The sequence below is a fragment of the Clarias gariepinus genome, chromosome 23, assembly GCF_024256425.1.
Source record: "Clarias gariepinus isolate MV-2021 ecotype Netherlands chromosome 23, CGAR_prim_01v2, whole genome shotgun sequence".
NCBI classification, from domain to species: Eukaryota; Metazoa; Chordata; class Actinopteri; order Siluriformes; family Clariidae; genus Clarias; species Clarias gariepinus.
In genome coordinates, this window is record NC_071122.1 from 2,079,934 (window position 1) to 2,090,053 (window position 10,120).

At 38.3% G+C, this 10,120-nt stretch overlaps 1 protein-coding gene across 2 annotated transcripts; it reads left to right on the top strand.

The window, feature by feature from the left end:
* Positions 1-775: 775 nt before the first annotated feature.
* On the top strand, positions 776-10,115 carry prg4b (proteoglycan 4b). Of its 2 annotated transcripts, XM_053483693.1 has the most exons (13): positions 776-934; positions 1,020-1,098; positions 1,913-2,029; positions 2,665-2,787; positions 3,618-3,686; positions 5,252-5,362; positions 5,477-6,307; positions 6,516-6,602; positions 7,116-7,252; positions 7,364-7,517; positions 8,520-8,615; positions 8,970-9,095; positions 9,592-10,115. In XM_053483693.1, the coding sequence occupies exons 2-13, from the start codon at positions 1,032-1,034 to the stop codon at positions 9,711-9,713; spliced, it is 2,040 nt and encodes a 679-aa protein (XP_053339668.1). In that variant the 5' UTR covers positions 776-934; positions 1,020-1,031; the 3' UTR covers positions 9,714-10,115. The 2 variants fall into 2 exon arrangements, with proteins under 2 accessions (XP_053339668.1, XP_053339669.1); XM_053483694.1 differs by lacking the exons at positions 8,970-9,095; positions 9,592-10,115 and adding an exon at positions 8,718-8,955.
* Positions 10,116-10,120: the final 5 nt, after the last annotated feature.

Below are 10,120 nucleotides of genomic sequence, written 5' to 3' on the forward strand. Positions count from 1 at the left end.
GACCTGGCTGGGACCTGGGTGGGCCAAAAGGAGGGACTTCAGTGGGAATATGGGTGGGCTATTACACTTCATATTCTGTTTTTAATTATGGCTGTCACTTTGTTATTTACCAACATCATCTTCATCACCCTGACTCAGTTCTTTCCTGTGGTGTTGCTCATCATCTTCTGCATCAATTAAATCATATCTTATCCTCATTGTTATCGACTGTGAGTGCTCCCTCTGCTTCACACTACACACACACACACACACACACACACACATTGCATATAGTAGCTATATGTATTTAAAATGCATCTTGTTTGAACATATCAGTGCACCAAAATGTATTTAACATCAAATCACAGTTCAACAGTAAAACAGTATGAAGTCTTTTACTGGAAATATTGTAATTACATAGAAATTTTGTCCTCCATAATTAAGCACTGCATGGCTCATGGAGTTTAAGTCCTGTCCGTTCCCCCTTCTTGTCATTTATATCATTGTTCTTGTTTATATAGTAATTCAGGATGATCATTTTGTGGTTAATGTGTGAGAACTAATGAATCGTTAACAACAATAAGATCCAGACGAGCACCTTACTGAACCTCCCCGGTAAAGTCAGAACATTTTGTCTTTAGCAGTGAGAGAAATGTCCCCTCAGTGCTCTCTCTGTAAATAACTGATTCGTTTTTTTCCCTTTGCACCCTGGCCTTTAGTCAGACAGGGAGGAGAGTCTGATGTTCTCTACTCACTGACCAGACGCTTACAAATCTCACAGTTTTGATCTAAGAGACTGGATGAGACTGGACCATGACACCAACACTTCGGATTCCAGCAGCTATAAAATCCGAGCGTCTTCACACACTCCCCCTCACACATGCACACACACTGACAGAAACACTCTCACATTCTCAAAGTCATTGACGGCTCAACACGGACACTTGTGTTCCAGGTAAGATGCAAAGACTTTACTGTAGTGTGATTATTTTACTATGTACATTTATGGAAGAACTCACAGCCTTCATGAATCCAATCAGGTTCCTGACGAGATGAGAAGCTCTTTGTGTCTCGTCCTGCTCTTGGTTTGTGTCCTGGTCACCTGCTCTTCATCCCAGCGTGAGTACAATCTGTGCCGATCAGATGCATGAAGTGTTGCATGAAGTTAAGCTTCTGTAGCTGCTCCTACCCTCATGAAGGGTGTATATATTTATTTGTATAATGCTTAGTTTGTGTTAACCATCATGAAGGGTAAATTTTACTGGATGTTGTTTCTAATCCCAGCAGACTGAGGTCGTAAGATCTTTGCCAAACTGCTGCATTTATTAAAGTGCCACACAGATATTTTAACATTTCAGTATACAGGAGTAACAAGAGAAGTGTTTTAAATAACAAAATGCTACTTTTTTATTTTTAGTTTTTTATAGTTAGTACTAAGTATTAAAGATGTAGAACTTTGGAAATTTAGAGGAAAATCCATGTTCCACTACCTTGGCACCAGAACAAAGAAGAGATAATAATAATAATAATAACAACAATAATAATAATAATAATAACAATAATAATAATAATAATAATAACAATAATAATAATAACAATAATAATAATAATAATAATAATAATAATAACAATAATAATAATTATTATTATTAATTATTTATTAATATTAATTATTAATAATAATTATTATTATTATTATTATTATTATTTGAGCAGTTATCATTATTGGAACTATACATTTACAAATTAGGATGTTTTTTTTAACCTGTGTTATATTACCTACAGTATAAAAATGCTAAACGGTACAAATTACGCACAGATCTGTGAAATCTGTACTACCTGAAATACCACCTGATGCCCAGGCAGTGATAATGTGGCATTGCATCAGTGCAGGTGAGCGTCTGATCTCATGTTACTGTGTGTGATTTCGCAGGAGGTTGCACAGGTCGATGTGGAGAGAATTATTTCAGAGGCAATAAGTGTCAGTGTGACTACGAGTGCCTGTCGCACAAAGAGTGCTGCAAAGACTATGAAGCTGTTTGCACTACAAGTAAGACTCCACTGCTCTCTAGTGTCACAGGAGCTGCTTTGCTTCATGTAGTGAGATCCTCCACCTTCCTGGGTGAGATCAAGTCTGTCAGGGTTCCTCTACCCAAAGTCTACTGTTGGGGCTCTTCCAATTCCAAAAATAAATCTGGTTTAAAGCCTAAATTAAGTTGTTTTTCCATGTAGGGTGGCATAGTAATAAAAATGACTGGTTATATAATAAGATATGATGGGAAATGTGTTTTAAATTGACTTTTGTTAAGTGTTTATAGTTAATAGAAATATATTATATAGAAATATTATTTTCTCTATTCCTGTTATGTTTATTAATGTTTTATAGTGGATGCTTGTAATGATATGATCACATCGTGATGTTATTCTTGAAGATGAAATCCATTCAAATCCAAAAGTTACACTCCTATGTTTAACCTAATTCCTAGATATAATCTAATATATTAGCACACCAAAATGAATACAACAAATCTGCTGTAAATAGAATCACATTCTTTAGGAAAAATCACTTTTTTGAAACTGGACTGGAGAAAATCGAAATGCTTTAAGAAGCAGGTAAATGAACCCCTGAAGCCCCTGACCCATCCTGGTGTTTAGGATGACTGGTGTTTCTGTCCTGCGCTGTAGGAGACTCCTGTAAAGGAAGATGTGGTGAGAGCTTTAAGAGAGGGAGGCTGTGTCACTGTGACATTGAATGTGTTAAATACGACCAGTGCTGTCCAGACTACGAGACGCAGTGCAACACTGAGGGTAAGGGTACACCAGCACCAACATTGACTTGAAGTGCAGAGTCTAGTGTATTTCAGAATTATTGTATTTCTTATTGAAATAAGTCAAAATAAAAAACAATAACTTGTGATGTGCAGGTGTAGCTCTAATAATAATTGACAAATTTACATTTTTGGAAGTTGCTCTCAAAAGCTTTTAATCCTGCAGGTTCTTTGTTCATTAACTGTTGATCATGGAACATGACGACCACTTGAAGTTGAGGGTTCAGCTCTATCCTTGCTGTTAGTAATGTGTTGGACGATCCTTAACCCGAAATCACAAACCTTTTCACCAGATAGTTGTGCATCTGTAATTATCACTACATAATAATTTAGCACTGAAGGTCCAAAGCGGAAAAAACATTCAATTAAAAGTGAAAAAAAAAACACTTATTATCCATCTTAATGATTTATCACATGTCTTTGTGAGTCCTTTATTCCAAGCAGCATGTTTAATGGCTTCATAATAATCATATATAAACTACAGCCTTATCATTATTAAGCAGCTAACTGAAGCAACTTCCCTCAAACGTGTTGGAAGCTGAAGAGAAGTGAGAATGTTTCCATGGTCAGAATCAGGAACATTGGTGTGAACCATGTGCATGATCACTATAGTGTAGTCTTGCTTTGTTAATTGCTTTATTATTAACTGTGTGTACTGTACGACACCTCTTTAAACATTCACACAAGCACAGAGGAGCAGAGTTTCAGTTATCATGACTATAGACACCAGCTAAACCACTGTGTGTTGTATTTTTGTGTGATTGCGTGTAGCAGTGATGTCATTACTCCATCTCTTCCCCTGGCCGATAGATTCCTCAGTGGAAGAAGAATACCGTGAGCTTGAGGTGAGCACTCCTCTGGACGACATTGTGACTGAAGGTAATCTTCACTTTTCTTTTTAAAATTTAGTATTTAGAGGAAAAAATGTTATGTTGAGCTATTTGGATGACAAAAAGGTATAATTGTATAAGTGCAAAAATACATCAATAATTAAATAATAATAATAATAATAATAATAATAATAATAATAATAATAATAATAATAAACTCCAATAAAACAGTTTGCTGAAATATTTTGATGCTAATTCCTTTCTATATGATAAATGAATAAAGGAATGACTTAAGGACTGAAAAAAAAGAATATTCCCGAAGAAGTAGAAAAGGTCGAGTGATTACTTTCCCTTTATTGTCTACTTAAAATGAAGGATAAAAAGATATGCTTCCTCATTCTTACATCTATCTTTGTCAAGCTAGACAGATGATCATTTCATCCAGTATCTGAATGTTGAATGATGGATTAGTGTTCAACTTAAAATGAAAGAAAGGAAAAGAAATACAGTGCAATTTTTCCAAGTGACTATAATTAACACTAAAAGCGGCATCTAATATGTTAACAAAGATTTTATTGTAAAATGAAATACATTCAGTCCCAGCAGAGAGAAGGAGAACAGTCTCTGTTATACAGCAAGCAAAAAATGGTCTTCTGACATCTGACTTCCTAAATTGTCCTTTTCTGCTAGTGAACAGAGTTACTAGTGCTTCATTTTGCTAATTTCCTAGTAAATAATTTTTGCAATCATGTTCATACCCGCGTAGAAGACGAGATAAAGTCAGAAAAAGTGAATAAATGCCTGCTGGATGATAACCCAAGATCACATACTGTAATATCCAGTCTAGAGACCCATGTAGCACAAGTCTGACCCAGGGTAGAATTTTACCATCAGATCCAGGTTGTATGTATGTGACTATCAACACCACTGTGTATTGCTCAGAATTAGACACTATAGTCATGTGATGTCACTATGTCTGATCACACTCCTCTGGGTCCCTATATAGACCTTAAAGCCAGAGCATTCTTTCAATTTTTTGCATTAATATGGTTTAAGAAACCTCGAGAACGTCTTTATATAAATGTCTGACATTTTATTGTCTATATATATCCTTGTACCATCCTGAAATGAGAACTGTTAGATATAATTATTTTGCCAAACTTCTTCCTGGTTAACAGTAGCAATTGCAACATACTTAACAGTAGGGTTCAGCTCCTTAGAGGATTTATACGGGTCAGAATTGTGACAATTTTCTTTGCTAGGCAATATGATGAACTTAATTTTATTAAATTTTAACCAAAGTTTGAGTTTGAAATTTTTTTGCGGAATCATTCCCATATTCCCGTCGTGGTAAAATGTCCATGTTTCTAAAATAATAATACCTTTGGTTCTACAGTACCTACATGCCCATAAACCCAAATGCTTGATGTCTGAGGCCTGCACGACTTCCGCAGAAGCGGATGATTTTTTAAAAAACTGTAATTGATCAATGCCGTGTTGAAGGCAAGGATCAGTGCTGCTTGAGTTTTAAGGGGTTCATATGACATGACTTAGTAAAGCAAGAATATTCATCATGCTCTTTAGTGTGTTAGACTCTTGACTCCTCCCCTCTAGATGCTGTGAGCGGTAGCAAGCCTTCTCCCTATGACACGGCCGAGTTTTTCGACCCAATTGAAAACCAAGTGACGCCCCTCCCTAACCTGCCTGATTTTGGAACAGTGCCAAGTGAGGCCATGCTGAATATGTGATCTGAGTTTTAAAATAAAATGAAACATTTTCCTATTTCTGTGTGGGTTTTTTTTTTTTACCAAAACTTTAACACAGTGCTTTTCCTTTTAGGTATGATTGGTTCTCCCGTGACTGACAAGGATCCTGAAAATCCTCAGGATAACTTTAAACCTGAGCAGTTTTCTCCTAACATCTCAGCACCTAATGTTCCTCCAGCGTCAACTAAGCTACCCGACACCCAACAACATTCGGAAGATTTTCCAGCTACCACAAGCACAAAAAACACTACATCTGAACAGACTGACCTGACAGCGAAAGCAAACACTTCACTTTCCACAGAGCCCCAAAGCAATGATGCATCTGATAATCCTGAAAAACCTGCTTCTGAATCAGCTGATCAAAATCCCCAGTCGGCCTTTGAACAGAAGCAACTTTCTTACGATGCCTCAGTTCCCACTGTTCCACCTAATATGGATTCAACTACACCAAATGCCACATTATCATCAGAACAAAAAGGTACAACAGACTCTCAAAGCACCTCAGAGTCCAAACCCTCACCTGCACCCACAGATCTGGACAATAATCTAGCCCTCAAGCCGACTAATCCTGTCCAATCTAAAGAAAAAGATGGTCCAGAGGTAAACCTTCAAACTCAGACAGAGGCTCAGTTGGAACCCAGTGAGGTCACAACTTTGGGACGGCTGGATATCCAGAACACGACCTCAGCAGACCAGTCTGCCAACATAACAGAAGAACAACATGAAGCTAAGGATACAAAGGACATCCTTTCTACAGAGGATTCTCCAAAGTTCCCTGCCATATTAGCCAGCACCCCTCCTTCTGAGAAGGTTAGCCCTTTACCAGGTGAAGCAGAAGAGGAAAAACCCACTAAACCAAAAAATTATAACAAAAACCCCCAGGGTCTTCAAGATTATCAGGCAGGTACGTACCGCAGATTTATTTACCTTTAGTTAATACTCACTGTTTCAGCAAAGTTCTCTTTATTTCCTAAGAACCACATCCATCTGTAACATATCAAATGCAAAAAAAGTATTAGTCGCTCCTTTCTGTCGGAACATGAAACACTACTGTAACTTGGAGCCTGGACACACTTTAAACACTAAAACAAGTTAACACTTTATTTTTACAGATGCCAGCAGGGACACTAATCTTTGCAATGGTCTTCCAGTTAATGGTTTGACGACGCTTAAAAATGGCACCATTGTGGTTTTTCGAGGTCAGTGGTAAATGCCCAGTCTTCATTTTCAGCAATGTTTTACATTTTCCTAAAATACTATGGACAAAAAGTTCATCTGAAATGGAATAAGTCGTAGCCCAGTTGCTTATAGTAGATGTACAGCATTAAGGACAATAGCATAGTGAGTACTTCAGTACTGCTGCAGTTCTGCTTAGATCCAGAGCTCGAGTGACTCCCCATATCAGTTCCTCTAGGTTCTGTTCCCTCGCCCCTCCTACTATTACTATGAAGTGAATGAATGCGTGGATATGAATGTGTCTAGTGGCCTGTAATGTTCTGGCGTCCAATCTGCGGTGTATTCGCTCTTCACATTGACCTTGAACAGTATAAAGCACCTTCTTAAAGATAATTGAATTTCATCGTATTTCATTAGTCTCCTTACTATTTATAGACAGTTTAAATTTACATGATTTATTCACAAAAATAAGATAGTTGTAAGGAACTGTGCTCACTAAAGTACCAGCTGTCCCTCCCATCACTATTGTGCACCAGGCCACTACTTTTGGACGCTGGACTCCAGAAGAAATGCCGGGCCTGCTCATTTAATCACAAGTGTTTGGGGTATCCCATCTCCCATTGACACGGCCTTCACACGCTGTAACTGCCAAGGCAAGACCTACATCTTCAGGGTACTGTGACTACTCTTATTAATCATTGTTAAATAAATGTTAACAAATCATATACAGGTTTAGTATTTCCTAGCTATATTGTTCTGTGCGCATTGTGTGTGTGTCGTATAGGGGGATAAATACTGGAGGTTTGAAAATGACGTTATGGATGCTGGCTTCCCCAGACCCATCAGTGAGGGCTTTGGACTTGGGGGACATGTTGTTGCAGCTTTATCCACACCTCAATACAGGAGCAGGAGGGAGGCCGTGTTATTTTTTAAAAGAGGTTTAAACTGTACTTTTTTATACCATCATGTTCTGCAGAACTTCAGACAATGTATTTTTCATAGTATTAAGAACATTTTTAACAAAAGCAGATCTGCCAACCTATATTGCAAAGGTGTCGTATCATATCCAGAAATGGCCAATGTAGGTGCAGGCTTTCATTCCAACCAAGCAGATGATGCACCTGATAGGCTACTGAAAGCCAAGAATGAGTAAACAGGTGGAATCAGATGTGGGTGGTGTGGTAGTTTAGTGGTTAGCACCGACACCTTGTACCTTCAGGGTCTGGATCCAATTCCCACCTCTGGTCCGTGTGCATAGATTTTGCATGTTCTCCCAGTGCTTTGTGGGTTTATTTCAGGTACTCTGGTTTCCTCCCACAGTCCAAAGACATGCAGATTATAAGAGCAACGGGCGTTCCAAATTGCCCGTAGGCTGTTAATGAGCATGTGTGTATTTGTGTGTGCCCTGTGATGGATTTGGGGCACTCAGCCTCGTGCCCTAAGTCTACTGGGATAGGCTACAGGCCCCTGTAAAAGCAGTACAGCCGATGAGTAAATGGGGAATCAGATGTGGCTTCTGTTTGGTTGGAATGAAAGCCTGGCCCCCACACTGGCCCTTTCTGGATAATGTTTGACACCCATGCTTTAGAGAAGTAAGCAGCGATTTTTTCCCCAGTTTAATCTGTTCCAAATGCTTAAAACCTTTTGTGAGTGATTTTTAACATGTATTTAATTTAAAATGTATTAACTAAAAAAAAAAGCAAGATGTAAAACACCTGCACAACAACCAGCCATTCCAGATTCATGTTGATCGGCTCATATGCAGATCAAAGTTGTATTTTTAACTGATAACTTCAGCCAAGTTACAATATGGAGCTCATATGCATATTTGCAATTTTAAAAATGAGCAAAACAAACAGTTTAGTTTTCCTTTATAATGCAGAGTCCTTTTCAGGTCAAACTTTAGCTTTTCTAAACGTCTGATTTTGTGCTGTCTGTAGGTGGCCTGGCCCAGAAATACACCTACCTCAACACGCCCGCCTGTGGGAGCACATCTGCTGCAGTGCTAGTAAAGAAGAGATTTAGAAAGGAAGCAGGTAACCACCACCTTAACGAAAAAAATAAATAAATAAATAGAATGAAAAGTTTAGCAGCTGAAAGAGAGCGTGTGTAAACAGTGTGTGTGTGTGTGTGTGTAGATAAACCCTGGGATAAACAGTGCAAAGATAAGACTGAATACACAATAGAGCTGGCCAGTCTGTGAAGTAATCCCTTTCTCCAGGAAAATATCACACAAACTCTCCATTCCTTTAGAACAGAACATTATTGCAGAAACTGACCTCACGCACAAGGATGGGAAGGATTACACAAACCTTGAATTTGTACATGAACAAAATACACAAGCTGATTGATTCGACATCAGGTTAAAAGGTAGTGTTTTTCTCTTTTAGTCCCTGAACTTGGGCCAACGATCACCATTAGTAAGACCTGGATAGGATTTCCACCCACAGTGACATCAGCAGTGTCAGTGCCCACTACAGGAGGGGACGGATACAAATACTACGTCTTCTCAAAATGTAAGTAAATTACATCATCTGGTTCTAAAGTTACTCTAACACAAAACAGTTACTGTCGAGCTATGAAGCCAATGAAAGAAAGAACACATGGCAAGAAAAAAAAAAAAAAACTACACATCCATGTGCTATTCTTCAACAAAATAAGTCTTGGGATATTGCATAGTCTGTTCAAGTCTAGAGAGGGTCTCAGACACATCTGGGTGGGGTAGAAAAGTTGGCAGCTCCACTAATCCTCAGACTAGACTGCAGTTGAGAGGCCTGAGGTCATGGACCATGCTGTCATTAAGAACACAGGACAAGGTCAAGCTCCTCCCATAAGTATTAGATCATTACATGTGTTTTAGTTTTATGGCAGTTTAACCAAAGATAGAAAACAGCTAAGCATGTAAAGATTTAACTTTCAAGTTTATTGTACATTTAGATCATTGCCTAAAATCACATTATTTGTACATTGAGAATTATTTTACTACTGTTAATCGACATGTTTTTCCTCCAGCTACGTACTACGGCTTAAGGATAGAAGGTGAGACTCCAGTTATCCTGACTGCGAGGGCTGGACAGGAACAGCAGAGATCACCCAAAAGTTGGTTCAGATGCCCAGGGACGAGTATAGCGTAGTACACTCTAAGCGCCTAAATATTATGACTGTGTGTGATGCTCCTTAACTTTATACTTGAGACATTGCTTTTATTTACATTAAGAGAGCTTTAAAAAGTTTATAGAATGCTGCAGTTTTAAAGGATTTTAATCAGGATGTTTCCAAAGGTCAAGTGCTTATTTTTTGACCAATCAGAGCACAGGATGGGGGGCATATGTGAAAAACAAAAAACAAAGTGAATAAACACATTGAACAGAGACAATTCCAACATCGCAGTACGACCCCAAACACCAAGCTTAGCTGCCACCTAAACATTAAGTGATACATGATGAGACACTAACTTTGGAGAAAAGACACACAAACAGCTCTTCTCTTTATTTTTACTGCCAAAGCTATAGTGAAGCAGCTCCTGATCGGCAGGTTAAAC